The 27,862-nt window shown below is 63.7% G+C and overlaps 5 protein-coding genes across 12 annotated transcripts; 3 read left to right on the top strand and 2 right to left on the bottom strand.

Annotated features, from left to right (window-relative positions):
- The first annotated feature begins 285 nt into the window (after nt 1-285).
- GNG13 (G protein subunit gamma 13) lies at nt 286-2,450 on the top strand. Of its 3 annotated transcripts, XM_027613649.1 has the most exons (4): nt 707-747; nt 1,536-1,653; nt 1,959-2,090; nt 2,270-2,450. In XM_027613649.1, the coding sequence occupies exons 2-4, from the start codon at nt 1,538-1,540 to the stop codon at nt 2,373-2,375; spliced, it is 354 nt and encodes a 117-aa protein (XP_027469450.1). In that variant the 5' UTR covers nt 707-747; nt 1,536-1,537; the 3' UTR covers nt 2,376-2,450. The 3 variants fall into 3 exon arrangements, with proteins under 3 accessions (XP_027469451.1, XP_027469452.1, XP_027469450.1); XM_027613650.1 differs by lacking the exons at nt 707-747; nt 1,536-1,653 and adding an exon at nt 286-408; XM_027613651.1 differs by lacking the exon at nt 1,536-1,653 and having other exon boundaries at nt 695-747.
- CHTF18 (chromosome transmission fidelity factor 18) lies at nt 2,434-10,750 on the bottom strand. 2 transcript variants are annotated; one of them, XM_027613644.2, is made up of 22 exons: nt 10,621-10,750; nt 10,237-10,431; nt 10,005-10,155; nt 9,668-9,836; nt 9,226-9,318; nt 9,078-9,130; nt 8,857-8,989; nt 7,953-8,162; nt 7,665-7,762; nt 7,310-7,433; nt 7,078-7,226; nt 6,798-6,891; nt 6,391-6,489; nt 6,180-6,310; nt 5,844-6,015; nt 4,701-4,925; nt 4,468-4,617; nt 4,260-4,390; nt 3,463-3,607; nt 3,204-3,350; nt 2,807-2,864; nt 2,434-2,728 (listed from the first exon to the last, which is right to left on the bottom strand). In XM_027613644.2, the coding sequence occupies exons 1-22, from the start codon at nt 10,709-10,711 to the stop codon at nt 2,592-2,594; spliced, it is 2,955 nt and encodes a 984-aa protein (XP_027469445.2). In that variant the 5' UTR covers nt 10,712-10,750; the 3' UTR covers nt 2,434-2,591. The 2 variants fall into 2 exon arrangements, with proteins under 2 accessions (XP_027469445.2, XP_027469444.2); XM_027613643.2 differs by having other exon boundaries at nt 2,563-2,728; nt 10,005-10,431.
- Nucleotides 10,751-10,965: 215 nt separating this feature from the next.
- Nucleotides 10,966-14,007, top strand: RPUSD1 (RNA pseudouridine synthase domain containing 1). Of its 3 annotated transcripts, none has more exons than XM_027613646.2 (6): nt 10,966-11,117; nt 11,592-11,782; nt 11,879-12,002; nt 12,133-12,235; nt 12,348-12,449; nt 12,872-14,007. In XM_027613646.2, exons 2-6 carry the CDS (start codon nt 11,601-11,603, stop codon nt 13,267-13,269), a joined length of 909 nt encoding a protein of 302 aa, XP_027469447.1. In that variant the 5' UTR covers nt 10,966-11,117; nt 11,592-11,600; the 3' UTR covers nt 13,270-14,007. The 3 variants fall into 3 exon arrangements, with proteins under 3 accessions (XP_027469447.1, XP_027469446.1, XP_027469449.1); XM_027613645.2 differs by having other exon boundaries at nt 12,130-12,235; XM_027613648.2 differs by lacking the exons at nt 10,966-11,117; nt 11,879-12,002 and having other exon boundaries at nt 11,642-11,782.
- Nucleotides 14,008-16,772: 2,765 nt separating this feature from the next.
- On the top strand, nt 16,773-23,501 carry LOC113933401 (mesothelin-like protein). Its single transcript, XM_027613441.2, has 15 exons — nt 16,773-16,818; nt 17,024-17,144; nt 18,019-18,139; nt 18,981-19,066; nt 19,220-19,346; nt 19,426-19,616; nt 19,946-20,036; nt 20,266-20,411; nt 20,749-20,932; nt 21,006-21,161; nt 21,252-21,379; nt 21,927-22,057; nt 22,137-22,231; nt 22,493-22,748; nt 23,152-23,501. The coding sequence occupies exons 1-15, from the start codon at nt 16,773-16,775 to the stop codon at nt 23,403-23,405; spliced, it is 2,133 nt and encodes a 710-aa protein (XP_027469242.2). The 3' UTR covers nt 23,406-23,501.
- A 399-nt stretch (nt 23,502-23,900) lies between these two features.
- On the bottom strand, nt 23,901-27,638 carry MSLN (mesothelin). Of its 3 annotated transcripts, none has more exons than XM_035722451.1 (11): nt 27,539-27,638; nt 26,870-26,957; nt 26,251-26,294; nt 26,048-26,147; nt 25,597-25,775; nt 25,349-25,504; nt 25,105-25,247; nt 24,898-25,025; nt 24,522-24,616; nt 24,155-24,341; nt 23,901-24,072 (listed from the first exon to the last, which is right to left on the bottom strand). In XM_035722451.1, exons 1-11 carry the CDS (start codon nt 27,575-27,577, stop codon nt 23,999-24,001), a joined length of 1,233 nt encoding a protein of 410 aa, XP_035578344.1. In that variant the 5' UTR covers nt 27,578-27,638; the 3' UTR covers nt 23,901-23,998. The 3 variants fall into 3 exon arrangements, with proteins under 3 accessions (XP_035578344.1, XP_027468715.1, XP_027468716.1); XM_027612914.1 differs by having other exon boundaries at nt 23,901-24,084; nt 25,600-25,775; XM_027612915.1 differs by lacking the exon at nt 24,155-24,341 and having other exon boundaries at nt 23,901-24,084.
- Nucleotides 27,639-27,862: the final 224 nt, after the last annotated feature.

Genomic DNA, 27,862 nt, shown 5'->3' with positions numbered 1-27,862 from the left:
GTCCTGGCTTCATCCCTGTTACTCTCCGCCGGGCCTATGGCTAGAGTCTGGCAGCGCATGGACGGCTAGGGTACAGTCTCAGGGCTGAAAGTCTTCGGTGCCAGCCCCACTGTAGGAGACCACTGTCCACTGCCGGAGCTGACTCCACACTGCCATTCCTGCATCCCCCATCCGCAGGGGCTGAGGGATCGTGCAGAGTGAGGCCAAGTCCCTGGGGTAGGCCCAGCACGGAGGAGGAGGGCAGGGGGGAGGGGACGGTGCCAGGGCCTGGCCCCAGGTGGCAGGAGTGGGCGGGGCACCTGCCTGGGCTCTGCCCGCCTGTGTGCCCTCTCACTCATTCACTTGGCCCTCGCTGTCACTCACCATCACTTGGTCCTTGGCACTTGGCCCTTGCCGGCACCGTCCAAGGTAGGTCCGATGAACTGGCCCCCCGCGCAGAGCAGGAAACCGAGGCCGTGGGGGTCTCGCTGGGCTGACCTGGACCATCCTAACCCCCAGATGCCTCTGCCTGTTGGTCTTGTGACCGAGGCAGCTGCCCTGCGCGTCCCAACAGGCCCGACCCCACCGGCGGGGAGGACCCTCTCGGTCTTCGGGCGGGCGGGGCGGGGGCGGGGGCGGGGCGGCCGAGGGGGAGGGAAGCCGCGTCCTGCGCCGTGCGCGCCGCCCGCAGTGCCCGCCGAGCGCCGTGGCCGGGGGCGTCGCGGGGCGCGCGGGACGGGCGGCCGGCTCCGGCGGCGCTGCGCGCAGGTAGGGCAGACAAGGCAGGCGGTGGGCGCTGCGGGCAGGCCACCGCCCCCGCCCCCGCCGCGGAGAGCCCCCCACCACGTGGCTGTCCGGCCTGGGCTGTCCGGGGATGCTGAACTTGGGGTCTCTGGGAGAGGAGCAACTGCATGCCCCCTATTGGCTGCCCCCCCATAAAGGCAGGCTCTGCTCCCCTACGGCTCTTACCCCTGGCTCCTAGTGTGGATGCTCTGTCCCCAACCGACCAGGGCTGACCCCCACCCCCTCAAAATGGAGATCTTCCAGCCTGGAGTCCCCTGCACAGGCTGGTGCAGACAGGATCACACTCCTGTCACCCCCTGCCTACCGTAGCTCCCAAGGTCCAGAAAGCCAATCCCCTGGCTCTCAGCCTCCCGTGATGGGAGTAGGGCCTGGGGGCCAGTGAGAGACTCCCTGGGCCCCTGGAGTGGGCTTAGTCGGGGAGGCAGGAAGCAACCCGCTTTGCCAGGCTGGTACACAAATAGAAACTGGGCCAGGCGGTTTGTGAACAGTGTGGGGGGCAACACGGGGAAGCAGAAGGCTGTAGCCACTCCAAGTCGCAGACCAGCTGTGCAGCCTGTGACCCCAAGACCCTCAGCACCTACCCCCCACAACCCCTTGGCTAGAGATGCAAATTGCAGCCAAATTCTCCAAGCCCCAAGATTAATTTCCTTTGGGTAGGCTTCCCCATGCAAAGCAGAGGGAAGGCACGGGAGGGCGGCCAGGCACAGCCCCATCCCTCATGTGAGGGTCTGGATTGCCCTCTCTGCAACCAGGAATGGGAAGTGGGCCTCGCAGTTGGAGGGTGGGCTTCTGGGAACCCATCTGTGCTGTGTGCCTGATCCTGCTATGGCTGAAACACTGCCCCTTCTCTCTCCAAGAGACCAGGCCGTGGTAAGGCTCTGATGGGGGTGGGAGGTGAGGATGCAGAGCTCAGAGTAAAAAGTTTTCTCTGCAGTTAATCAGCCCCATGGGGGGAGGGGCAGACACACGGGGCCTCATTAGTGGGGCCTCAGCTCCAGGCCCTGCACCCTGTGGGCTACGTGGGTGCCTCTGTGGCCCCCCGGGGAAAGGGGTGGTACAGCCCCTGGGGACCTCCCAAGCAGTGGACCCGCTATCAGTCTGGTGGGGAGGGAGCATCTGGGGGTTGACTGCAGGCTGGCAGCCCTCTAGCTGTTGCTTCCTCCTGTGTCCTCCAGCCCCAGGCTGGCCACTTCCGAAGCTCCCGACGCCATGGAGGAGTGGGATGTGCCCCAGATGAAAAAAGAGGTGGAGAGCCTCAAGTACCAGCTGGCCTTCAAGAGGGAGATGTCGTCCAAGACCATCCCTGAGTAAGTCCCCAGGACCCCACCCCACCCAGGGTTGGCTCCAATCTGCATTTCATTTCCCTGCCCTGTGTTCGTTTGCATGAGCCAGAGCCACAGCCCTGCACCTTGCCACTGGGCAGCACTTCTAAGAAGCCAGGCACTCACCTGCTCAACCTCACCCTCCCAACCCTGCCCAACCACAGGCTCCTCAAGTGGATCGAGGATGGGATCCCCAAGGACCCGTTCCTGAACCCCGACCTAATGAAGAACAACCCATGGGTGGAGAAGGGCAAGTGTGCCATCCTGTGAGGTCCCCCTGCCCCACCCCCGGGCTCTTGCTTCTGTAGGGAGGACAACTCCATAAAGGTGTGACTTTTATAAAGACTTTTTGAGAGCGTCCGTGTTTTTGTACATTTTCTGACGGAGAAAACGCAACATGACAGCATCAAGCATGGGGCCCTGGGGCATCCAGCATGGGCCTCCGGAGGTATCCAGCGTGGGCTCACGGTGTTGGGTGCACCCCGGCTACAGCAGGTCCCTGATGTAGACGCTGCGCCGCACAGCATTGGAGACGCCCTCCTTGAAGCGAAACCAGACGTCACTCCTGCCCACCGCCGTGCCTATGTGCCACTCAGCTGCATCGGTCTCCGGGGCCACATCTCCTGTGGAGGCCACATGGTTGTTCCTGTGCCTCGCCCGGGCCCCTCCCGCCCCTCCCATGCCTCCCATGCCCCACACACCTGCACTCAGGGCTGCCGCTCTCTTGAGGACCACACGACCAAAAAAGTCCCTCTCAGGCTGAAGAGAGCAGGTTGGTCAGACTCAGCACAGACCGGTGGTGGGCGCTCCCTGCCCTGGGGGGAGGGCCAGAGGCCCCCTCCCAGGGAGCAGCCAGTGGCCCCAGGCTGTGAGAGCAGATGCCCACCTCCCCTTCCCAGGCCCGCTTCACACTGGAGCAGACCCACTTTGCACACGTCCCTTCGGTCCCTCATCACCCACACGGCAGTTTTCTTCTGCCACAACCAGCAGAGCCCCCTCTCGCCCAGATGGGAAGCTGGGGCCATGGGAAACCCCTGAGGCTGAGCAGCAGGCAAGTGACAGCCCCCTAGGGCTGGGAACCAGCCACACCCCTCACACCTTTTCCTCCAGGGCCGTTCTCTTCAGGATGCGCTCCAGCCGCTGCTCTAGCTGCTGCCCCTCATGGCTGTGTGAGGTGGGTGGCCGTGCCCCTTTCTCCCCAGCACCCCCCAGCGGAGCCTTGGCCCCTGGGGGAACCCCGTCCACCTGCAGACGGAAGGTGTGGTGAGGGCTGACTGGGCAGGGCCACTCCAGGGACAGGTCCCTTCTGACGGCCCTGCCCTCCCTGGCCTGGCTCTGGCCCCCAGGGTGGGCTCACCTGGGGGCTGTCCCCAACCCGGGCCAAGGCCTCCGCCCGCCGCATCTTCTCCATTTCGATCTCGCGGGCAATGAGCTGCTTGGCCTGGTAGGTGAGGGGTTTGCGGGCGGGCAGCTCAGGAAAGCGGCAGACCTCCTCCACATTCCTGCTCTCAGGGCGGGTGAAGAGGTGCGCTATCAGCAGCACAGGCAGGTGCTACCTGCCTGCCCACCCATCCCAAATGCCAAGAAGCAGGGGCTGCGATGTGGAGCTCAGTCCTGCCAATACAATGCCTGAGCCCATAGCAGCAAGGGATAACCCACCCCAAACCTTAGTTTTCCGAAGTGCTTGCGGGCATGAGAAGGGAACCATCCCAGGGCTGCAAGATGAAGAAATGAGACAACAGGGCAGGGCCTAGGCTCAAGGCTGGGGCTGAGCACTGGGACCTGTCACCATTACCACCTCCTTGCAAATGGCACAGACAGCGATGGACACTGGTCCCCTTGTTGGGCAGTGGGGCCCCGGGGAACATCTCAGGATGGGGCAGCAGAGCCCTAGGGAGCTCGAGAACCCTCTGGGAGCAGTGCCTGGGGGACACTGAGGCAGGCAGAGCCTCTGCAATAATGCCCTGCAAGGGGAACCCCCCACCTCACAATCACATCTGCACAAGTACTGAGCTGGAACTGACCCCTTATCACTGCCCCACAGACGGCAAAAGGGAGACTACACCTCACCAAGATTCCTGGCCTCACTGCTGTAGCACCCAGAGCCCAGCCTCCTGTCCCTGGCACCCCACCCCAGCTGCTGCACAGACTCACGGCTCTAGCCTGTAGACGTACTGCCCGTCAGGCATGCGCTCTTGGCGGTAGGTGAGGCTGTAGGCAAGCATGGTGCCCACGAGGCTGGCCAGCTGCTGCTTCTCACGAGTACTGTACAGCTGCGTGCTCACCTGTGGGCAGGGACACTGAGCATGGCGGGGCCCGCCCCCACCAGCGGCGACACCCCCACTCCGGACGAAGCACTCACAGGGCGCAGCTTGGGCGCAAGGATGTCCAGAATCAGGCAGAGGGCGTCCAGGACGAGAGCCTGAGGTGCAGCTCGGCTGCGGGTAGCAGGTGCAATGCCCGCCACCAGTGTCTGGATGAGGTTCTGTGTCCGGCTGGTCCGGTTCTGGGCCTGGGGTGGAGAATGAAGCAGGCCTAGGAAACCTAGGCTCCCTGGGCCAGATCCCAGGCCCGGGCAGGGTGCAGGGGACACACCTCCTGCTGGCTGCTGGGGAAAGCAATCCTCGGCACGTGGCTGGACGCAAAGAGCAGGTGGAAGGCTGCCGGCAAGAAGGGCAGGTAGCGCAGCAACTGGAAAGTCTGGCCGTGGTGGGCAGCGCGGCTCAGCAGGTCATCGAAGGCCAGCCAGTCGAGGGCCACACACACAGTCCCCAGGCTGGAATCCCGTAGCCGCAAGCGCAGGAAGTTGTCAAACAGGCCCTGGGGGTGAGGTGGGGCCTCACCTTTGTCCCCCTCCGCTGAACGCCCCCAGCCTCGGCCCCCAGCCCACAAACAAGCACCTCCCACCTGCCCTGCCAAGCCCAGGGTCTCTGGGAGAGCTGCTAGCACCAGCAAGTGGCCCTTGAGGCCCCAGAGGAGCCAGGAAGGCCCAGCCTGCCGCCCTGCTGTTTTGAGAGGTGCAGGAAAGAACCCCCTACCCACAACTACCTCAAGGAGCCCACAGGCTCCAGTACCCACCCCCTCCCCAAAGGAAGCTCTGCGGCCAGAATGGAGGGCACAGAGCCCCTGCTCTTATTCCACATGAGACTCCTATTCCCTCGGGGCGCACACAACCCCTCCCCGTGGAGAGTTCCAGATTTACTCAGATCCGCAGCCACTAATCCAAAGCTGCTTAGTCAGGGAGACAGCTTAGGCCAGGCTTCCCAGGGGTGGGGGGCATCTCTGCCACCTGCTCAAGCCAAAACTTCACCCTGCCTGCTCCACCCCACAACCCTGTGCCCACAGTTCATGTCCAGAATGGAAACCCTCCCAGGCACTGACTCATGCTGTCTAGCTCCTCCTGCCCCAGTTACCTGTGTCCCGACCAACAACTGGACTGACCCCATGAGTCAGATGACTCCCCAACCACACACCCAGCCCGCCTCCCCTCCCTGCCAGCCCACGCCAGCCCCCCATACCCCCAGCACCAGCTAGTCCCTCCTCCCAGGCCTCTGTCCCTGCTCCCCATCACCTCTGAGAGAGCTCCCTGATGCACCGTGTCCGCCACCCCTCGCTCCCATCCCGTTGCTCTTTGAGCTTGACACTGTGTAAAACGTCTCCGGTTCTCTGGGTACAGAGACGCAGACAGATGCTAGCGTACCGGCACACCCGAAAACAGTCAAGGCAAAATGAGGTTACCTGGATCACTTTCTCATGCTCCCCTGCGGAAGAAGCCACGTGCAGGATGTGGTAGAACCGCTGGGAAGCCATGTTCCAAGGCGCCTCGGCAGCACGGGGCCCCAGACCCAGGTGCCCATCATGGAGCAGGAGCATGTGTGGGGGCAGGGCTGGGTCCTGGCCCCAGCGTTGCCTGCAGAGGGGTGCCAAGGCTGGAATGGGGCCCCACCTCTTCGTCCCCCTCCATAATGCCTTGCTCTCCGAAGCGGCCCAGGTGTCTGTACACAGACCATGCTCCCCCAGGCCCCGTGCAGCGCTCAGTCTGTCGCAGGAGATGGGGCTGGCCTGCCCACTTACCTCTGGGCCCGGGGAAGCTGGAACACCTCCTGCCACACAGAGAAGAGCCCCTTGCGCTGATCCTTGAGGCCGACTCGTGTGGCCTGCACAGCCTGCACACTCAGCTCCCGCCGGCCCCGCCCGTGAAGGAACTGGACACAGAGGGGTGGGGGCTGGTGAGAGGCGGCTGAGCCCTGCTGCACCCCAGGAGCAGCCCCGCACACCCGCCCACCTGTAGGGTGTTGATGCAGGCACGGATGTCATTGTCTGTCTTCTCACACAGAGCTGCCAGCGCGCCCGGGTCGGCCTGCATGCCCTGCCGCAAGGAGATCTGCAAGGAGGCAGGAGAGTGGGTGGCCGCTCCCCCAGAAACCCACCCTGGGGACCTCTCTTCCCTAGAACACAATTGTAGATCCCCGCGGACCAGCCTTGCTCCCTGCTTTGAACCATCTACTGCCAAACAGCAAACTGGTCCGGTCACCCCCACAACCTGGAGCCAGCTGGGGGATGGGGCCCTGGGTGGGAGAGGGGATGGCAAGAGAGAGGAACGCGAGGCCAGGACAGGGGACGCATCCCCACACCCCGCAGTCAGCCACGCAGCCCCCTAGTCATGTGTCCCCTGCCCCAGCCCTCACTGACCTCCTGCAGCCGCTGCGTAAGCCTCGAGGACAGTATGGGTGGGAAGTAGAGCAGGAAGGCCTGCTGTCTCAACTGCCTCAGAGAGGGTACAAACCTGCCGGGGGAGAGGCACAGCTACACCACACCGCCCAGCCAGGAACATGAGGGTGTGTGCCACAGCCCAGCTGGCAGAAGCGGCCAAGTAGGGTTGGGGGTACACCCCCCCAGAAGCCCCCTGCCCTCCCGTGGAGGCCCCCCACCACACCCCTCCCTGTGCAAAGCCCTGCTCCAGCCCCCTCACTGGTCATTGCAGATGCAGATAATGGGCCTCATCAGGAGCCCCCCCTCGGCCCGGCGCCGCCGTCCCCCACTTGTGGGAACCTGACCCCCTGACTCTGCGTCCTGTGGGCCCTTGCGGTCCAGGATGTTCAGAAGAACATTGATGGCAGCCTAGGAAATGCAAAAAGGACACAGTGAGCCCTAGCCCGTTGCCCATCCACCTGCCCACCCACTGGGGCACCCAGGAGGCCCACCACGGGGGCCCCATCGATCTCATCGATGACCAGACAGTTGGGCTTCCCGCCAGCACCCAGCACCGACTCCATCTGCGTGGCCGCCTCGATGCACGTGCGGAAGGCCTCAGGGCTGCGGTCATCACTGGAACCATAAGGTCAGGGGCATTGCCATCAGGGCAGCGTGGCCTCGGCCAAGGCAGCAACCAAGGTCCCTGATCGGACAGTCTCCGGGGCTGAGCCACCACACCTACACCTCAAGGCTACCACCCCAGGAAACCCCGAGAAAGTAAGAGCTCCACTCCACTGTCCCCACCGCCAACCACTGGGGTCTCAGGGCTGAGTCAGGATGGAGGCTGGCCTCCCTGCCACTCACCTTGCATTCATCTCCACCACGCAGTACCCAGCATGCCGCGCAATCACATGAGCCAGGGTGGTCTTGCCAAGCCCCGGGGGCCCACACAGCAGCGCCACCTGCAGCCAAGACAACAAAGACGCATACATGCTATAGCCCGTTACGACTCTAGCACACTGCCGTTTTAACGCCCCAGCCGTGGGAGCGCTAAATGCACCTCAGGGCCCTGAGAGGCTGCAAAGGCGCCACCTGCCCAGAGAGCGCAGCCCCCGGGCTCAGACGTGTGTGGCACAGCCAGGTGGGGCTTACCTTCTGCCGGGGACGCCGGCTCGGGTCCAGCTCAGCCTCTAGCATGTCCTCCAGCACCTGCTCATGGCTTTTCCATTTGCTGGAGCTTGGGGCCTCCTTGCCACCCCGGGCCAGTTCCACACTGGGTCTTGGCTTCCTAGCAGGCCTCTCTCGGCCAAACACCACCAGGTCCCACAGCTTTAGCCACTTGAGAAGGCAGCGGTTAGTGAACTGTAACAAAGGAAGCGTGGTATAGAGAAACGGCCAGCACCGAGGACCCCCTGTGCCCGCCCTTCGTGTCAGCCTGCTGTCATTAAGCCCTAGAAAACACACAAGAAGGCTGAAGCTGAGTGGCAACTGACCAGTGTTTGGTCACCCTGCCAGTGAGTGACAAAATGAGGCTCACTTCAAAGCCTCCATCCCTAGCACCCTGACCCCTTCAGGAGCCCCCACCATCCCCAGGAGCATCCCAGCATCAGCTTCTATAAGTGAGAAAGAAGACAGAAGCTCCGAGGGAGTAGGAGGATTGGATTCCTAGCCCAGGTCACAAGTGACCTAAAGCAGGCCAGCCCCATGCTGGCCTCAGTGTCCCCATCTATAATTCAAACATGCAAATCAAAACCATCTCTTCTGGGGCGCCTGGGTGGCTCAGGTGGTTAAGCGGCTGCGTTTGGCTCAGGTCATGATCCCAGGGTCCTGGGATCAGGCTTCATCCTGGCTGCCTGCTCAGCGGGGAGTCCCTCCTTCTGCCCCTCCCCCTACTCTCTCACTCTCTCAAAAAAGTAAATAAAATCTTAGAAACACCAAAAAGCCATCTCTTCCGTTCCAACGCCCTGTGACCTCGCAACATAAAAACTAGCTGAATACTGCAGCTTTCGTTTTTGGCAAGAAAAGCGCAAGTCACGCTTGAACAATAATGTCTCACGTCATCACTGAGCAGCTCCGTGTAGGACCGAGGGGCGAACTCGTCCACCCAGAGACAGTGCTGGCAGTCATCTTGGTTGCTGACCATCTCTTCCTCAGGAGCTGCCAAAGCCTGGACCTCCTCCGACCTGAGGCTAGAGAACATCGTGCCTTTGGAAGGACTGCGCACCGCCCCCCCGACTACAGGCTGGAGGTCAGGGGTGGGAGGGCCCACCGTATCACCTGCGAAGTGTGTCTGAGAGCCGATGGGCCTCCTCGAGCAGCTGCTGCCTCCGCTGTGCAAACGCTAGAGGTTAGGATCTGGGTGGCTCCAACGTGCAGTCCCCCCCCCCTCCCCCAGAGCCACCCTTCTCTTCCCAGCAAGCCCCACCTCACTGTCGACCTGCTCCTTCAGGGACGCGAAGGACACACCCAAAAGATCCAGCTGGCCGCGGCCTCGCCGCCAGGTATCAATGAAATGGGTCTGTAGGAAAGTGAGGGCAGCATTCATCCCGTTGCAAGACATAACCACCCACGGATCCCCTCCCAACAGTACTCTGGGACCCAAGTGGCGTTACTTGAACATAAACAGACCAAAAACAGGACAAGCTTCCTTTCTATACAAGAATTCCAAAAAAAAAACCTAGGACGAAAACGACTCTAAGGAAAAGAAAAAAACAAAAACAAAAACAAAAAGACACGAAGGGGAAAGGAAAAGGGAAACGAGCCAGGTAAACTTCCTGAAGGGACCCCAGGGTCCCGGTGGGACATGAGATCTAGGACTCTCCTGGGCAGCACTGAGCCCCCCAGCCCTGTGGCCACACAGCACCCACCTGCACCCCTGTGCCCACTGGGTCAGCCCGCAGGACCAGAAAAGCCCGGCAGCCACCCGTGGAGGTCACACTGACATAGTCCTCCAGGACAGGGGGCCGCCTCAGGACAGGATTTCGGGCTGCCGGCGAGGCCTGCAGGAGACCCACATCGGCACCAGCATCCAAGGGCCTGGGAAGGGACAGGGGCTGTCTTGGGGACTCACCCCTCCCGCTAGCATCAGAGGAACCCAGGTCCACTAAACTACACATCCCTCCCACCCACCCCCAGCCCCAGGCCTCCAGAAACCCGGGACCCTTCCACAATCCCTGGGACACCTGTGCCCCCAGCCACACACACCCCTTGCCCCACAGCTCAGTGGGGACCTCGGGACTCAGTGGGGGGGTGATGCCCCGGGCAGGGGAGTCAGGAAGGGGCGGCTCTTCCATCTCCTCGGGCCTGAAGTTCAGCTTCTTGACGACTTCCAGCCTAAGCCGTTTGACCCTGGGGGCTGGGGAGGGAGACGGAAGGAACAGAGGCTCTTCCCCAGCCTCACACCCCAGCCCTGGGCCGTGGGCCCCTGCGGACATACTGGGGGGCAAGGCCGTGTCCCTCGAGACGTGGTCGGCCAGCTGCCTCTTCCTCGCACTGCCTTTGTGGTTCCCTGGACGTCCACATGGAGAGCAATGAGTGGCAGCGTCACCTCCAGCAACGGTCTCCTCGGACGTCAGCCGGGACCGGCCCACCGTGGGCCAGGGGTCCCTGGAGGGTGACAGGGCCGCCGTCCCTGCCAGGAGGAAAAGATGACAGCAGCTGCGCTAAGTCGGCGCGTCCCCACATACAGGCAGGAGCTCCCGCGGCCGGCAGCGCCGGAGGACCCTTCTCGCTCCAGCCTCGCGGCCCCCGCTCGCCTCCCCTCCTCCAGGCACCCCTCCCGGACTACAGGGGACGAGGCTGCGGCGGGGCCCGCGCCCACCTTCCAGCTCCGCCAGCACCTCCAGCTCGTCCGCGAACTGGCTGTGGAAGTCGTCCTGGGCACCGCCCAGCTCGAGCTCGAGGTCTCCCATGGCTCCCGCTCCCACCGGACCAGCCTCCCGTTCCGAACCTCCCGCGCCGCCGCAGCGCGCCGCACCCGCCCCCAGCGTCCCGGCGCCGCCAATCCCTGGCCGGCGTGCCCGGCGGCTCTCTCCATTGGCCAACGGGAAGAGCGCGGTGGGGGCGGGACTGCGCGCGCAGGCGGGGGCGGGGCCGAGCCAGTGCGGGGGGCCCCCCCCCCCCCCAGGACGCTCACCATTGGCCTGCACGGCCGCCCGTCCGTGGCGTGGGCGGGGCGTGAGGCGGGGCTGCGCGCTCCCGCAGGGCCCTGTGAAGCGCGGCTCCGGGGTTGCTGGGTCGCCAGGCGCGGGGACCGGGTGCTGGAGCCCGGGCCCGGCAGCGGCCTCGCGGGGCCCGGGCGGCGCCGCCGGGCTACAGGTCGGTCCCGGAGTGGGTGGGGCCGCGGGAGGCGCTGGTAGGCGGCCTGTGCCCATCAGACGCGGGGGCGGGGCCTGCCGGGGAGGGGGTGTCTGCGCGGAGGGGGAGGGAGACGTAGGGGGCCCCCTCCCTCGGCTGACCTGGCCCCCCCGGGCCGTGGGGGGCGCGGCAGCCCCTCTCCTGGCCCTTCCCAGCTCAGGAAGAGGCTTCCGTGGCATGTTGGTGCACTGTCCCCGGAGGGTCCGCGGGGATGGGCCGGGGCGCAGGACTGCTTTCCCCGGCATCTGCGTCTGGGTTGGGCAGCCCTACAGTCGGAGCTCAGAGGTGGGCGTGGAAAGGGACCTAGCGAGTGCACACACACTGGGGCCGTGTGCTCGGCTGACACCGCGTCAGCGGCTTCCCACCCGCGACTCTGGGGACCCCGGGAACCCTGATGAGTCCAGTGCTGGACTCCCTGTGAGCCCCCACTTGCAGGTCTCCACCATGGAACCAGACCGAATAGAGAATCTGTCCGTGGTGTACCAGAGCCAGGACTTCCTGGTGGTGAACAAGCACTGGGACCTGCGGATCGACAGCAGGATGTGGCGCGAGACTCCGACCCTCCAGAAGCAGCTGCGTCACCACTTCCCGGAGTTAGCGGATCCTGATACCTACTATGGGTTCAGGTAGGTGGAGGCCGGCCCATGGCCCCCAGCAGCTTCTGTGGGAAGAAGTAGCCACTCCCCAGTCTGGCCAGCCCTGACCCCCCGGCCCCGTGTCAGGTTCTGCCACCAGTTGGACTTCTCCACCAGCGGGGCGCTCTGTGTGGCCTTGAACAAGGCGGCAGCGGGCAGCGCTTACAAGTGCTTCAAGGAGCGGCGTGTAACCAAGGCCTATCTGGCTCTGGTAAGGCCTGAGCATCTCCCTGGGCAGGGGATTCCAACCCTCAGCCAATTCCGCAGGCTGTCAGTGCCAGGTGGGTTCCCCAGAAGGGGTGGGTGGTCCTGAGAGCAGCTTGTGAGTCTGTGCCCAGCAGGTGCGGGGACACGTGCAGGAGAGCCGGATGACCATCAACTACGCCATCGGCAGGAACAGCACTGAGGGTCGGGCTCACACCATGTGCATCGAGGGCACTCAGGGTACGGAGGGCAGGACTCATCACCCAGTGGGGGCCCTGAGTGAGCCGGGCTGGGGTGGGTTGGGCTCTGCGTGGGTCCAGCCAATCCTCACACCTCATCTTGCTCTCCACAGGCTGTGAGAACCCCAAACCAAGCCTTACAGAGCTGGTGGTCCTGGAGTACGGGCTGTATGCCGGTGATCCTGTCTCCAAAGTGCTGCTGCAGCCCCTCACAGGTGCGTCCAGGGGCGAGGCAGGAAGCTTTCCAGGTCTGCTTGCTGTCTACCAGTGGTGCCCCCCCCCCCCACCATGTTCACTGAGGTGTGTCTGTCCCACAGCAGAAGATGTGGTGGCACGGGGCAGAGCGGCCTGCCTGGGGCCACTCTGCTATTGCCGCCCCAGGCCTTGCTATCCTGGAAGGCCAGCAGGGGTGCTCTAGCGCACCTGGCCCTGCCCCTACTGGCAGTGATTTCAAGGTTGATCCCTCTTCTAAGCTTTGGCGTTCTTGTTTGTAATGGGACACAGGTCTGCCTCCTCTTGGAGTTTGGGGGGCTTGAAGAGGGCAACGGGCTGGGGCTAGGGGTGATGTGAGTGGGTGAGGGGTGGGCATGGAATGGCACCCCAACCCTACCAGTTCTCTTGCCCCCCGCCCCCCCAGGCCGGACGCACCAGCTGCGTGTGCATTGCAGTGCCCTCAGCCATCCTGTCGTGGGGGACCTGACCTACGGGCAGGCATTGGACCAAGAAGACCAGCCCTTCCGCATGATGTTGCACGCTTTCTATCTGCGTATCCCCACTCATACTGAACGTGTGGAGGCCTGCACACCAGATCCCTTTGTGCCGGCGCTCGATGCCTGCTGGAGCCCCCACACTCTGGTGCAGTCACTGGACCAGCTTGTCCAGGTCCTGAGGGCTGCTCCCGACCCTGATCCCACAGAAGGAAGCCCTGGGCCTTGCAGCACTTCCACTCTCTCCAACAAGCCCCCCGAGACAGAGGCACAGCGGGCCTCATGCCTGCAGTGGCTGTCAGAATGGACCCTAGAGCCTGACAACTGAGGGCGGCAGGCTGGATGGGAGTGGCAGGCTGGGCCCACTAGGGGAATAGGGGCTGCAGAGGACAGCCCTGGGCCCATCCTGAGTCAGGGTGCCCTGTGCGCGGCCCCACTGTGGATGGGGCCTGAGGCCCTGGCTCCAGCAGCCAGGCCTGGAGAGGGGCGGGCAGGGCCAGCAGGGAGAGCCAGGCTGCCGGGGAGTTTGGAGGATGGGACCTCCTTCCGAGCACCCCATTCCCCAGAGAGGGGAAACCAAGGCCTGCCTTCTTGGCTCCAAAGCTTCACTCCTAGGGGCTTGTTTTATGGATTTGCCCAGGGTCACTTTCTAAGAGACAGAGCCCACAGCAGGCCAGCCTCGAGTTAGGCTCCTGCAGGACCCCCAGGCCTCAGAGCGCCCTGCTCCTCATTGCTCTTCTTGGACCTTCTGTGTTGGTCAGCCTGTCCTGGTTGGGTCTTCTCCGCCTGTGGACCCTGGCCCATCCTGCCCACCCAGTGCTGCCTCGTGCCTTTGCTTTTACCAGATTCTGCTCATGGGCCTTCTCCTCCCCACCCACACGGCACATGGGGGAGGGTCCGAGCCACGTCCCTCGGTTCTCTCACAGTGCCTAGGCCACCACAGGTCCTCACGCTTCAGTTGGGGAGCAAGAGCGGCCAGCCCCTATCTCTTCCATCCCGATGACATGCCCCCATCAGCCTAGTTGTAGCTGAGTTTCGGGGCCTCAGAATAAATACTCTGACTGATCTCGTGAGTGACTACGAATCCATCCAATGGGGAGGTTTGGGAGGCCCCAGACCCCTGCCCTTTGCCCTACACTGGACAGATCTCTGCCCTAGACCCCCCAGCAGGAGCCAGGATGGACCCTTCCCCTGCCACGCAGTGAGCACCCTGCAGCCTAGTGTGGATGGAGGCTGGGCTCCAGGTGGAGGACTGAAATTGGGTTAGCCCCGTTCCTAGACATCCCTCATTCAGCTAGCCAAAAGCACTGGGGCGCCTATCTGTTCTCACCAGGGTCCCTCCCTAGAGCCGTTGTCCCTATGTCCTCCTTAGGGTCCTCCACCATCAGAACACCAGCTACCTTGCAGGGTAGGTACTCCTGGCTGGGGTGGGCCCTGGGGGACAGCAGAGGGCAGGTGTGGCCAGCTGGAGGACACTGGTCTGGACTCTGGCCTGGTGGGGCCCACAGGCTGGGCCTACAGAGCAAACAGCAGAGAAATTGGAGGGCTGGACAGACAGACTGGTAGCCCCCAAGGTAGGGAGGCAGGACGGGAAGGTGCACAGGGGTAGGCCCCACTCTGGGGAATGAATGTTGCTCCTCCCACAGCCCTGCTGCTCCCCCTGAAAGGTCTCCTTGGCCCCTTGAGTCCCCCAGGACCCAGAGAGCCACCCGCAGGCCAGATCCAGACCTTGCTTCCTGCAGAATGGCTGTCTCCCACCGCCCTTGGGGGGGCCTCAAAGCTGAGGCTATGGAGCCCAGACACTGGGGCGCACACCCTAGCTGTGGTGGGCAAGGTTTGGAAGGCATGGGAGTCGAGCAGGGTCTTCTGGACGCGGATGGCATGGAGAGTTTTTTCAGGCAGGAGTGGCCGGACAGATGCTGCAGGGGGGGGGGGGGGGTGGTGACGTGCAGGGCAGGCCCGTGGCAGGCAAGCTCCTGGGGGCGTGTGTGCTGGTGTGGCAGCACTCCCAGTGGTACTGGGAGGCCAGGAGCGCATCCGGCTCTACATGGTACAGCTGAACTTCCATGAGTCGGTCCAGGGCTGGGCGGCAGTCCCCAGCTGTTCCCTCCACCTGTTGACCTTCTAGGGTCAGTATGTCCTCTTGGCCGTGTGGCAGGCCCTTTGGGCATGTGCAGCCCTACTTGTGGTGCCGGTGGGCTAAACCAGCATCCAGGAGTTCAAGGCCCGGTGCCCTTCTGGCCCTGCCAGGTGGGAGTTGCACACTTCCCAGGGGATGAGGAGAACCAGGACTCAGCCCTGGGCACCTGGCCCCACCCACCCTCACTGGGGCACCTCCCACTCAGCCCCAGAAGCCCAGGCTTATGGAGCTGCCCCGTCCTGGGCCCGCAGAGCATGTGCAGCACAGCTCTTTGCCATTGGGGTCACCTACCTGGTGCCCGCACCCCCCCTTACCCCCATACACATACGTGTATGGACACACGCACTCACAGGGTAGAAACCGCCACCACATTGGATCTGCCTGTGCCCTGCGTCCCTGCAGGGAACACATGCATCAGACCTGCACGTAGTTGTGGATGCTCCCAGACACACAGGCGTGTGCACAAAAACACCAGCACGCATGATAAATGCAAACACGCACACGTGAATGCACATCCGATCCCGGGGCACAGACACATCCCCCAGGGGGAAGGAGTGTGTGCTGGGTGGCTGCCAACCCTGAGCTCAGCCTCCCGCTCCCCCAGGGCTGGAGAGCAGGTGTCTGCTCTGCTCGAGGCCCCCAGGGGTGGGCATGGCAGCCTCACCTGACACAGCCCCGGTCCCTCCCCTCCACATCTGCCTGGCCGGCATTACTGCAGGAGTGGGGTGGCCAGGCAGGCAGGGTGTTGGGTGAAGCATGGAGGTGAGCAGGAACCCAGGTGCCCCCACCCTGCACCACTGCGGAGCCCCAGTGCTCAGCTGCAGGGGCTGACACACTCAGCAGACTGGGGTCACTGGCAGCTGACTGCAGGGGACTGCAGCACCTGGCACCAGGCCTACACCCCAACACACACGACGGTCACCGCGGGGTGCAGGAGCAACCTCCCTCTACAGCAGATGGTCTCCATGCTCAGGTGAGAAGTGGGGAATGGGGCAGGGCCACTGCCACCTGCACCCACCAGGCCCAGCTAGGAGGCAGTCTCCGTGTGGCCCTGGGTGGGTAGCTGGGCTCGTCTGGCTTCCACTCTGTCCACTGCATGGGACAGTAACACCCTGGACCGTGCAGGGTCTAGAGCCCACGGGCACCCTGACACCTTCATCTCACAGTTAAGGCCTCCATCTGGAGACTGGGCGGGGCAACCTGTGGGGCTGTGGTGTGGGCTGTGGCCGGAGGCCAGGTCTGGCTGGGCGTCTGAGGCCCTGCGAGGGAAGAGGGCTTTCTAGTCTGCCCAGGAATGGGGGACAGGTTGGAGAGCCCCCAGGCCTCTACCCACAGCTGCCTGCAGGGACTTCCTGGGACCACCGCCCCTCCCCTGTAGCTGTTGAGAGATCTGTTTATTGGAGACACCGAAGCCTCCAGGTCTCAGGAGCCCCCACCTGCGATAAAAAAAAAGGTCTCGGGGGTTTGGCCTGGCCCCTCCTCTTGCCACTCCCTTAGTTCCCGAGAGGCACTGTTTGTAGGGTTTGTGCCCCTCCCCAAAGACACAGAGACTCAGTTGCAGGGAGCCCATCCTACATGATCCTGGATGGCACCTCCCTCTTTGTACCCCGTGCCAAAGAGGGCAGGGAAGGTGATGGGGTGGGCCTCACCACCTCCTGTCTCCTCTGCAGTTTGTCCTGGACCCACCGCCTATGACCCCACACCTTTCTGCCAGGACAGCCATGGGCCCCAGAGCAGGTGAGACAGCCCTCACAAAGGGGCACCTTGGGCCCTCCAGGGGTGGTTCCCACAGCCAGGCTCCCCTGAGGTGGCAAGACCATCTGTGGTCCTAGGCCTACGCTAGGACACAGGGAGCCCTGGGCAGACCCTGAGGGATGCCCCCAGCAGGCAGCACCCCGGTGTGCTGGGGGCCCGCAGCGGCTCACAGCCTGTTCTGTTCCAGGTGCCCGGATGAGCCCAGGCCTCGCCCTCCTCATGTGGCTCACTGCCCACTGCTCTTGTCCCCAGGCCCAGGGCTTCTCCCAGAGAGGGCTGGATGCCAGCAGGGCTGACCTGTGGGCCAGGTGAGTGCCAGGTCACGTTTCTGCAGCTGATCCTCTGGCAGGCCCTGGGCCGGGTGGGGGGCTACATCTCCAGGTTCTGCACTCAGTGGCCCAGGAAAGCTGAGGCAGGGCTCCCATCACTCACCGACTTTGCCCCGAGATGGCCCAGAGCATCCAGTGTCCTACATCAGACTCACAGCCACATGGTCAGGACTGGGTCCCCCAGGCCGTCGCAGCTGCCTGGGGCCCCGAACCCTTCATGGCTTGCACTGCTCTCCTGGCCTGCCAGGCGATTACTTCTTGTCCTGAGTCCTTTTGGATTTCTTTTTCTGCCCCAAGACTGGGCTGTTCTCCCAGGTCCCAGAGACTCAGGCATTCCCAAGCACTGGCCCGAGGTCTCGTATGTGGGCTTAGCCACCCTTCTCTTCCCTGGAGGGTTAGAATCACTGATGAGCCATCAGTCAATTGATCGGAGTACTGATTAGGTAGGGTTAGAGGTGGGGGCTGAAGTCCCACAAGACGCCCTCCCCAAGCACAGATTTTATTAGATAGCACACACCGTGAGGAGCACTCAGCCAGAAGCCAGGCCAGCTGCGGTGACCCGGCTGGCGCTCAGGCCACATCTCATCCACACCCTCAGCCGTCACTGGGACAGTGGAGCCTGCCCGAGCCCAGAGCCCGCTGGGACGAGGCCTCAGGAGGAGGCACAGACCCAGAGTCCAGGCCAGGGCCACATCCAAGCCCTGCTCACAGCTTGGAGCCTGGCGCCCACTGTGTGCCGACGGGAGTGAGTGAGTGCTGAGTGAAGCCGCGGTCTTGTGTGTGTCTCACTCCCTCAGTGTTGGGGGTGCTGACCTCGATGCTGCCCCTCACCGTCTGTCCCCTGTCTGCCCAGTGCCAACACCTCCCTCCTGCATGACTTCTGCTGCCAGCCGGCCAGCCACCTGCCCCGGGACCAGCTTTCTGCTCTCATCCAGGGGATGGCCACCCAGCAGGTCCCCCTCAGAGCCTGGCAGGTAAAGGGCTGTGGCTGGCGGGAGCAGGCCAGGGTGCTGAGGGCAGGGGGTGGACTTCCTGGAGACAGGCAGGGAAGAAGGGCATCCCCAGCAAAGGGCATGGGTCAGCAGGGGGCCCACGGGGCTGGGATGGGGAGTGAGACCCGGCCAGACTCGCAAGCACCTGAGACACAGCTGTTGGGTAGACCCCAACGTGGCACGAGGTCTGGCCATCTGAGGTTGAGGTTTCCCTCCCTTGGGTGACTCTCTGGTGCTGCCCATTTGGGACCATTTCCAGGACTTCTCAGCCAATTCCCTGCAGACCCCCCTGACTTCTGTTCTTGGCTTGGGTGAGGGCTTGTCCAGCAGGCCTGCCCTGGATGCTTCCTGCCTCCATTGGCACACGGTGCCCACACCGGGGACAGGTCCTCTGGGCCCCGTGTGGATCTTCCAGCCTGCCGGCCTCTCCCCTGCCGTCTGAGTCCACCTCGACCCACAGCTAACCCAAGCAGTGCCTGCCCCTGAGTTTAAAGAAACAGAAGGAAGAAAAACTACTGTTCTGTCTCATTATAAAATTAGTATGAAATTAGCAATAAACCCGAAAACCCCAAAGTAAGGCAAGTGAGATAAAACGTCTAGGCAGGAGGTGGCGTTGCAATGAACGACTGAGCCACTGTAGTGCTGTGGGGGCCAGGGGTGGGGGGCTTTCAGGCTGGCCCTGACACCTCCTGAGACGGGGAGCCGGCAGGGCGTCCAGGTGACAGAGCCCAGGCCATGCTGAGGGCGAGGGTAAGGTGGCAGCAGGAGGGGGGCTGGGAGCCCCAGGCTGGGCAAGCCCGCAACATGCCCCTGCCCTGCCCAGCTCAGCTGCCTAGCCAACCTGGCCACTCGGCATGGCCTCCAGGACGACTTTGAGTTGCACCCTCCCAACCTGTTGCTGTTCTACAAGTGAGTGCCCCCCCCCCCCAGCGTGCGGGGACAGCTGAGCATGCCTCCTTCAGAGTCCCAGGGACCCCAGCTCCCCAGGGACATCTGGGCCACCCCAGAGGAGGACCCTCGGGTGGCCCCCACCCTCCCAACAGCCCCCCGACCTGCCCGCAGCCTGACGCAGGTAAGGGAAACCGACTGCCGGGCCTTCACCCGCCACGCCGCCCAGGGGGACATGGAGCTGCTAGCCAACCTGCCAGACCAGAGGGTCGCCCTGCGGCACACGGCCTTGGCCTGCCTGGTAGGCATGACAGGCGGGCCAGGGCAGGGTGGGTGGGCAGGCAGCGGGGCCGGGCTCGTGCTGACCCGCTGTGCGGCAGGGAGCGCCCCACCTGCGGCTCAGTGCCTCAGACCTGCTGCTCCTTGGGGTCCTGGTGTGCGACATGGATGCATCCCGCATCGAGGCCGCAGACCCGCGCGTGCTGGAGAACCTGCAGCGCTGCCACCGGCTGACGACCACGCAGCAAGCCGCCCTCAACACGCTGCTGGCCGGCGGCAAGACCGTGCTGGGGTAGGCAGGGCCCGATGCTCTCCGCCCAGGCCTCTCCTCCTTGAGAGGACCTGGACTTTGGGCCCAGGAGACCCCAATGTGTACCGACCTGCTGACCTATGACCTGTCCCCCCAGCTCACAGACCCACTGACCCTGCAGCCTACGGTGCACAGGCTCAGGGTGGTACCGCCACCCTCCAGACCCTCAGTTCCCCTGCCCCCACAGCTGGGGTGGGACAGTCCCTGCTGAGTAGGCCCTGGAAACTGTGTGCTCAGGGAGGGGCAGGCAGCCTCCAGGGGCTGGAGCTCTGCCCCTGACCCTAACACGGTGCTCCCTTACCCCACACCAGGCCTCCTGGCTCCTGGAATCTAGAGGGGCTGCAGGCCCTGGGATCCCTGGCCACCTACATCAGCTCCAGCCTGTGGATGCAGGTGCAGGAGGTAGGACACTCTGCAGGGGGGGTTCTCAAGCTGGCTGTGGACAACGACAGGGGCATCCAGCCGACCTTCCACCAGCCTGTCCAGGCCTGGGGGTAGGGCTCCAATGCCTGACGAGCGTCCCCAGTCACTCCCTGCCCCAGGGTTTCTGTCTGTGGGACGGGAGGAGGAACCAGGTGGCCCCAGACAGCCCTTCCCCCAGGGTACAGAGTCTCTATGCCTGCCTGGCCAGGCTGTGGGCCTGGCCTTCTTCAGCAGTACGGTGTCCACGTACCAAGCCGGGCGGCTCAGCCAGCACGATGCCAGGCGCTTTGTCACTGGCTTTCTCAAGGCCAAGGCCACGTCACTGTCCTCTCGGCCCAAGCGGGGCACAGGTCAGTGTGGCCACCATGGCCTAGGAATGCTGTCCCTCCCCTGCTCTGGGCTCCTAACCCTGGGGGGTGGGGGAGCACCCAAAACACAGTCCCACCTGCTGCCGGACCTCCTGGGTACGGCCCAGGGGTCTGCATCCAGACTTGGGTGGGGCTGGGGGGTCAGAGTCCAGTGGAGCTAAAGTGCGGGTCAAGGTCAGGGTTGACTGTATTCTGGTCTGGGCGAGGTTCTTGGCTAGAGGTCAAGCTGGGGAAGGAGTCAAGTGTGGGTCGGGGTTGCGAGTGAATCAGCAAAATTCAGTTCAAAACCGCCAACCCCCCCCCCCCACCACAAACACAGAGAGACCCTGCATCCGCGGGGACATCACGGCGGCCACGCTCCACGACAACCTCTTCCTAGTGCACTATGACTGCGTGCAGCTCAAGTCCTGCCTGGGCAACCGTGTGCTCAAAGCCAACCTGGACCCCCTTCTGCAGCACCCACTGCCAGCTGAGTGCCAGCGTGTCATCAAGGCCAAGCTGGCTCAGGTGCACCGCAGACCAGCTGCGCGGGGCGGTGGGCAGGCACCCAGCCGCAGGCCTAACCCTCCCACCCACCCAGGTCTACCCACATGGCGTCCCCGAGGACCAGCTGCGGCTCATCACCTCGCTGGTCTACCTCTACTCCCGCTCGGAGATCGGCCAGTGGAACATCACATCCAGGGACACGGTCGTGGCCCTGCTGGCCTCGGACGTGGCCCTGGAGAACCAGACCGAGGTGAGGGCAGCACGGGTGCGGGTGGGGGAGGGGTTGCACCGCCCCTGGGCCCGCTGACCTGGGCCCTGCTGACCCGGGCCCTGCCTCCAGGCTGTCCTACAGAAGTACCTGGACCACAACGGCACCATCACCAGCACCCTGCTCATGGCCATCGGGGGCTCCCGCCTCTGCTGGATGAGTATGAGGCAGATCCAGGCCATCAGGCCCGCGGAGTTCCGGTGAGCCAGCCCAGGGACGCGCCCAGCCGGGGAGGGAGGGGCTCAGCCTGAGGCCTGCTAGGTTCCCGTGGCTGCATAACCAGGTACCACAAACCAAGTGGTTTGGAACAAGAGAAACTTCTCCCATGCAATCTGAAATCGACGTCCTAGGGCCAGCTCCCTTTGAAGCCTGCAGGGGAGGCTGCAACCTGCTTGGGGTGGTGCTGCCGGAACCCCTTGGCCTTCCCAGGGCCAGTGGACCCATCCCCAGCCTCTGCCCCCCACAGCCGCAGGGTCTTGCGCTCGGCGCCTGCACGCACAGTCTCTTCTCCTCACCTGTTGTTAGACTCAGGGCCGCGCTAATTCCCTGCGATGTCATTGTCATCACATCTTACAAATAGGAAAGGCTCTATTTCCAAACAAGGTCTCTTTCTGAAGTTTTGGGCAGGTGTGAGTTTTGGGGGGACACTATTCAGTGCGGTACAGAGGGCAAGAGGAAAGCTGTGGCAGGGAGAGGCCGGGAGCACGAGGGGCTCCCAGCACGCCCACCAGCTTCACGCTCCCCCAGGCGGGCCGGGGCCCTGGATATCTCCTCCTGCCCTCAGAGCCGGAAGGACACGCTCTACACCAAGGCCCGTGAGGCCTTTGGCAGCGCCCAGAACACAGCTAACTACTACCGCTTCATGCGTCCCTACCTCGGTGAGCCCCTGCCCTGTGTGCAGGCCCCCTGGTCCCAGAGGCCCCCCTCCCCTGTCCTCTCACCGCTGCCCGCCCCCAGGAGGTGCCCCTGTGGAGGAGCTGCGGCACCTGGTCCAGGCTAATGTCTCCATGGATATCGACACCTTCACCAACCTGAACCCCCAAGTGCTGCAGGTGGGCCCTCTGGATGGCCTGTCCGGGGCAGGGGATGAGGCTGCCAAATTGGGGGAGGCCTCTGTCACAGTCTGCAGGCCCCACGCACCCCAAAGTCAGAGATATGCAGACAGCATGAACCCCAGGTCACTTCTACCGGGCCTCACCCCTGTGCTCACTCCTCAGTTAAGTATTGCCCTGCCGGGTCTGCGTTTGGCCCCAAAGCCAACTGCTGCGGGACCCTCCGGACCTGCCCCCACAGCCCTCTCCCTCCCCTCGCAGAGCCTGAGTGTCGGCAATGTGACCACACTGCTGGGCCAGAACGTGGGGGACCTGCAGAAGGCACGCAGCCACCCGACCATCAGCTCCTGGCTCCGCAGCCTGAACACGTCGGCCCTAGGAGAGCTGGGCCTGGACAGGGACACTGCTGGCCCCACCAGCCCAGCCCACTCCACCACTGGGACCCCCAACACCACACCCTGGGTGCTCCATCTGGCCCCCACCTCGGGCCAGCCCGGGAACAAGGCCCCCACCTCCGGTATGCCCCAGACCCATCCTCCCCTCTCGTGTGCCTTCCCTGTCTGCCCAGGGCCTCTGTGGACCCCTGACTGCCCCTGGCTCCTCATCTTGCACCCAACTTCATGCTCTGTTGGCTAACTCTTTCCCTTTGCCTCTTTGGGTGACATGTGGGTGACACTGGCTTTGCTCTTCACTGGCTACTGAGTTACTGAAGGACAAAATCACCTCCTCCAACACCTGCTGAGCACCAGAAAGTGGGGGTGGGAGAAACTTTGAGATTCCTGTCGGGGCGCAGAGGAGCAGCCTCCGTGGCAGTCCCCACTGGCCTTCCCCACCCCCAAGAGCGCAGAGTGAGGGGCTGCCCAGGCCCGGGAGGCTCCCAGCTGGGCCTGATAGGTGCTCCATCCACATTCCTCCTACAGGCAGTCCACTGGCCCACCTGGGGTACCTGCCACTCGCTGTGGCCCTGCCCTCCGGCCTCCTGGGGCTGCTGTATTGGGGCACCCCAGGGCCCAGCCAGGACTGCTCCTGGGGTGCCTGCACCAAGGCCTCCAAAGACGGCGCTGGCCCAGCCCCACATGCAGGGAAACTGGGGCTGGTAGGTAGAGCCAAACACCTGCCCAGGCCCAGGGGCAGGCTCCAGGCCCAGAGAACCTGGCTATGTCCCATATCCTAGGGGTCTGCGGAGCTGGTCCCCTCACACCCAGCTCCCAGGACATGGAGCTGGAATGAGGACCTGGGCCCACCCCGCAGCCAGCCAGGAACAGTTGACGGCGTTGCTGCCCCAATCCTCTGGCCTCCCTCAGGATGAAGAACTGGTACTGGGGAGGGGGCCTTGCTGATTGATTTGAATAAAAGACAAAGTGATCCTCCTGCCTGCGTCCCTTTGCTCTGAGCCCAGGGAGTGGCAGAGACCTTCTTAGCGGGGAATAGGACTTCAGTCTGCATCTCCTGGGCCCTGTCCCCAGAAGCCACCCTGAGTGTTGGCCTGGCCTCAGAGGGAAGGCCCTGGGAATGGAAACAGTGGTAGGAGGGCCCTGAGAGCCACTCCCTTTCCCCCCTCCCCATCTCCAAGTGCTAATAGGAGGGACTCCAACTCAAGAACCACATCTACCACCTCACAGGGTCGTGCCTCCCCACCTGGTCCTCAGAACACCACAGGGCATCTCTGCAGGGAAGGACAGGGGCCTTTTATTGAAGTCCAGTCCCCTTGGGGTGGGCCAGGCAGGGCTTCAGGGCAGGGGAGGTCCCGCATCCAGAGCAGTGGGCTCACTTGGGGATCAAAGCCAGGAGCAGAGTGGGGATCGCAGTGAACACTGGTCCGGGTCCAAGGCGGGCGCCCCCTGAGAGGGCCTCTGCGGAGAGAGTGACTCAGGTGCCGGGCATGGCTCTGCCCCCACCCCACCCACCGGCCCCCTGGCCCACCTCGGAAGCTGAGGTCCATGACCAGGTAGCCATTGGGGATGCCACCGTGGAGCCCCAGGCCCAGACTGTCCAGGTCATCCTGCTGCTGCCTTAAGATCCAGTCCCGCACGGGGCTGCTCTCCTGCTCTGCCTTCAGGCCCACCAGGTTTAGACCCAGAAGATTTTGCACCTCGGCAATGGTCAGCGGCTGCCAGAGCCCCCAGGGGGCTGTCAGGGTCGCCCTGCCTCTCCCCCAGAAGGCTGGCAGCTCTGCTGTGTCCAGACCTTCCCATGCTTCCCGGGCCCAAACACCCTGCCTCAGCCCCTCGGGACTTCGGAGCGGACTGGCGCTCTAGCAGCCCCCGCGCGGCCCCACCCCCAGCCGTACCAGCACGGCCTCCGTCTGCAGCGTCTTGAATGTGGCCATGTCCATGTTCACCTTCTGACGACTGAGAGCCCGCAGGTCCTCCGTGGGGGCCCCAGCTGCTCGCAGGGAGAGGGGCCCCAAGCGTGAGACCTCACAACAGCCCCCAGTCTTACCCTCTGACCCTAAGGACTTCCTGGGCCCCAGGTTCCCCTGGGTGGGTGAAGAAGCTCGAGGGGGCTCAGACTCACAGGGTCTCAACCTACACACACGTGTAAGGGCAGGGGGCTCGTTGAGCACCGGCCACACCAACAGTAGCTGCCTCGTGAGGCAAGAACCTGGCAGCACCCGTGTGGGGAACCTAGGCCGTCACGGCCCCCAGGGGTTCTCCCTGGCTCACCCAGGTAGGGCTTGATCTTCACGAAGTATTCAGACCCATTGATGTTCTGGAAGGCTGCGCGGGCCCGGGGATAGAGGACGTCCATCTGCGGTGGGCGGCATGCCTCCAGGTCCTGGGGCCTGGCTGCCCTAAAGAGGCAGCACGGGGCCGGGCAGTGAGCTTGGAACACGGCATGCCCACCACGCCCGGCAGGCCCCTGGGACTCACCAAAGGACGCTGGGTTGCACGGAGCTCAGCTGCTCAGGACTGAGGAAACACAGGTACGTGGGGCCGAAGGTGGCCAGTGTGTCCAAGGAGGCCTTGTCCAGCCGGCCCCCTCCCGCCACATAGCGGGCAATCAGGGCAGCCACCTGTGGAAGGAGGCCACTGAGGCATCCTGGGGCCGGGAAAAAGGCATCCCCTGGGGCCTGCACAGCCTCACCGCATCTGCTCCCTCGGGGGAGGGTGTCACCTGAGCATCCATTGTCTGCCCTTTGCTGACTTGAAGAAGAGATTTCACAGTTTCTAGGGATGTCACATTCCACTTGTGGATGTCCGCGGGGGTGAGCTCGAGGAAGAAGTACCTCAAATGCTGGATCAGGGACTCAGGGTACCCCTGTGGGTAGAACTGCCCAGGGAGGTGACCGGGAGGGCCACGGCCACACTCTGGGTGCCCGCGGAAACCGTGGCACAGCGGGCAGGCCTGAGCCCATCACCAACTACCTCGTCCAGTTTGCGCTTGAAAACATCCAGCTGCTGGTAGGTGAAAGGTATCATGTTCACGCGGTCCATCTGAGCCGCCAGCAAGGCCCCGTCCACACAGGCCTCCAGTTCCCACTCCTCGTAGAAGACAAGGTTTTCATCTATCACGTGGGCCTTCCGCTCAGACGGGCAGACCTCTGCGGGAACAGGCAGGGGTTGGGGGTTGGGCTTGTCTTGTCAACCTCCTCCTCCCAAACCTTGCTGAGACCCTGGGGACTGCATGACCCCCTCTAGGCCTCAGTTTACACATCGGCAGAATGGGGTGATTCTGTCCACTCTCCGAGGTTGTCACAACTGAGGAAGCCATGCAGCCAGGAAGGGCCACACATGTGTGGGCAGGTGCGAACTCACAACGCTATCCCCATCTCCATGTCTCCCGACAGCCAATGGGGCAGGGCGTTCTGCTTACTCTCTGTGTCCCGCCGGTCCCTCAAGAGGACGACAGTCAGCTCAGGTTGCTGCCAGGAAGGGTCCCGGGAAGTGCCTTGTAGCCATGGGGTCATGACACCCTTAGGACAGAACATAGCTGTGGCTGAGCCATGCATGGCCCAGTGTCCAAGGACCCCCACCCAGGACCAGACACCTTCCTCTCTTTCCCCAGAGGGACCTTACCAGCCTCGAGTCTGCAGCCTGGGCCCTGGAAGGAAACACCCACCCTGCAGGGGAGGGGGCACAAGGTTTGAGAGGATGGCCGGGGACTCCTGGGTATGCTTGCCACAGGCCCCCACCCTGGGTAGGAAGGAGGCACAGCTGCCCCCCACCAGCCTCAGCACCCCATGATGTCACAGCCTACCCCACCCCAGGGAGCCCAGGTCCCCCACATCCTCCTCCTAAGACCTTGCTGCTCAGGGCAATCTGATACCCATTCCATGGACACTGTCCCTTTGGCCTGAGCCCCCGTCACTGCCTTGGCCCAGCTTCCAATGCTGCAAGGTATAGAGGGACACAGGCACCTCGGGGAGCAGAGACATGGCCAAAAGCCTACCTGGGACTCAGGGCACCTGTTCAGGACTCAGGACACCCGCCCAGATTTGGGGCACATGCCCGGACTCAGGCCACCTGCCCAGAACTTGGAACTGCCTGACCTCAGGGCACCTGCCAGGGATGGGGGGCACTGCCTGCCACCAGGAAGGAGGCATGGGGCAGGTAGAGCCTTTCTTAAGAACGCTCAGCTGTCCTCTGACGCTCTTTGCACCCTAACACTCTACGGCAGCCCGCCCCTATTACTCACCAAGGCTGAGAAGCAGGAGCAGAAGGTTGCCGTGGGCAGAGGTACCACAGGACCCCAGCGGAGGCCGAGCAGTCTGCAAGGACATTATCTGTGGAGAAGAACCACTCTGCTATCCTCACCGCTTGGGCAGGACCCCACCCTGCCCCCGCCCCCCTTGCCCTGGGCCAGTTATGGGTCTCGAGGGGTGTCACAGCCCCCCGCTGGAACCTTCTCAGGCTCCTGCAGGTGGCGTCCGTGCAGCCTCTGGCCCTGCTCTCAGGACCAACCAGTCTACCGGCCCGCCCTGCCCCCTCAGGGAAGTTGGCCCCTCCTGCCGGGGTGTTGAGTCTGAGTCAGCCTGGCCCCCAGTTGTGAGAGCCCAGAAGGGCAGCTGGTGGCCGTCCCCTCTGCCCCCAGGGCAGGGCGAGGCGAGGCAGGAGAGTTTAGTGCAAGAAGACAGGGCCACCTCTGGCTCAGGCTGACCTCAGTTTCCCCATTCACACCAGGGCTGGGGATAGGGCTGAGTGACCACCTCACACACTGCCTGGGGCATAGTCATTCTCTCCTCCCCACCCTGCCCCACGCAAGGCCCAGGTGGACAAGGCCGGTGGGGCCCACCTGCACTCCTGGTTTCCCTCCTGACGTCCCTCCCTAAACAGAGGCCTCAGTAGGAACAACACCCCTTCATACCTGCCAGTCCCATGAGTGGGGCAGTGGGTAGAAAGGCATTCCAGGAAGATGCCCCCACCGTGCGTTTCTGGAGTGGCGTTTAGGTAGCCTTGCCGGCCAGTGTGGGGTGGGGAAGTGGGTGGGGAGCCGCTCTCCAGGGAGTATTGTTCCGGTGGGAGGGCAGGGGTGGGGCTGCAGGAGACCTAACCACCTCTACACTCACCCCTCCCAGGGAGGCCCAGAGAGGGAGGCTGCCCTGAGCTGGGTAGAGCAGAGACATCCCCTTCCTGCAAGACTCCGCCCAAGCCCATGTCAGCCCCACCCAGGCTCAGAAATAGGGGGAGG

The sequence above is a fragment of the Zalophus californianus genome, chromosome 10, assembly GCF_009762305.2.
Source record: "Zalophus californianus isolate mZalCal1 chromosome 10, mZalCal1.pri.v2, whole genome shotgun sequence".
Lineage (NCBI taxonomy): Eukaryota > Metazoa > Chordata > Mammalia > Carnivora > Otariidae > Zalophus > Zalophus californianus.
The sequence above is the reverse complement of the archived record's forward strand: the minus strand, read 5'-3'. Positions and strand labels throughout refer to the sequence as shown.

Coding starts and splice junctions, on each gene's coding strand:
- LOC113933401 (XM_027613441.2), top strand. CDS start 16,773: ATGACCCCACACCTTTCTGCCAGGACAGCCATGGGCCCCAGAGCAG. Junction 19,617..19,945: donor GGCGGCAAGACCGTGCTGGG/GTAGGCAGGGCC, acceptor ACCCCACACCAG/GCCTCCTGGCTCCTGGAATC. Junction 20,933..21,005: donor TCAAGGCCAAGCTGGCTCAG/GTGCACCGCAGA, acceptor CCACCCACCCAG/GTCTACCCACATGGCGTCCC.
- GNG13 (XM_027613649.1), top strand. CDS start 1,538: ATGGGAAGTGGGCCTCGCAGTTGGAGGGTGGGCTTCTGGGAACCCATC. Junction 1,654..1,958: donor CTCCAAGAGACCAGGCCGTG/GTAAGGCTCTGA, acceptor TGTGTCCTCCAG/CCCCAGGCTGGCCACTTCCG. Junction 2,091..2,269: donor TCGTCCAAGACCATCCCTGA/GTAAGTCCCCAG, acceptor GCCCAACCACAG/GCTCCTCAAGTGGATCGAGG.
- CHTF18 (XM_027613643.2), bottom strand. CDS start 10,711: ATGGGAGACCTCGAGCTCGAGCTGGGCGGTGCCCAGGACGACTTCCAC. Junction 10,432..10,620: donor GGTGCTGGCGGAGCTGGAAG/GTGGGCGCGGGC, acceptor TCCTCCTGGCAG/GGACGGCGGCCCTGTCACCC. Junction 8,990..9,077: donor CTCTCAGACACACTTCGCAG/GTGATACGGTGG, acceptor GATGTTCTCTAG/CCTCAGGTCGGAGGAGGTCC.
- RPUSD1 (XM_027613645.2), top strand. CDS start 11,601: ATGGAACCAGACCGAATAGAGAATCTGTCCGTGGTGTACCAGAGCCAG. Junction 11,783..11,878: donor GATACCTACTATGGGTTCAG/GTAGGTGGAGGC, acceptor GCCCCGTGTCAG/GTTCTGCCACCAGTTGGACT. Junction 12,236..12,347: donor GTGCATCGAGGGCACTCAGG/GTACGGAGGGCA, acceptor TGCTCTCCACAG/GCTGTGAGAACCCCAAACCA.
- MSLN (XM_027612914.1), bottom strand. CDS start 27,577: ATGCCTTTCTACCCACTGCCCCACTCATGGGACTGGCAG. Junction 26,295..26,869: donor GCTCCTGCTTCTCAGCCTTG/GTGAGTAATAGG, acceptor CCTCCCCTGCAG/GGTGGGTGTTTCCTTCCAGG. Junction 24,085..24,154: donor CATGGACCTCAGCTTCCGAG/GTGGGCCAGGGG, acceptor CTCTCTCCGCAG/AGGCCCTCTCAGGGGGCGCC.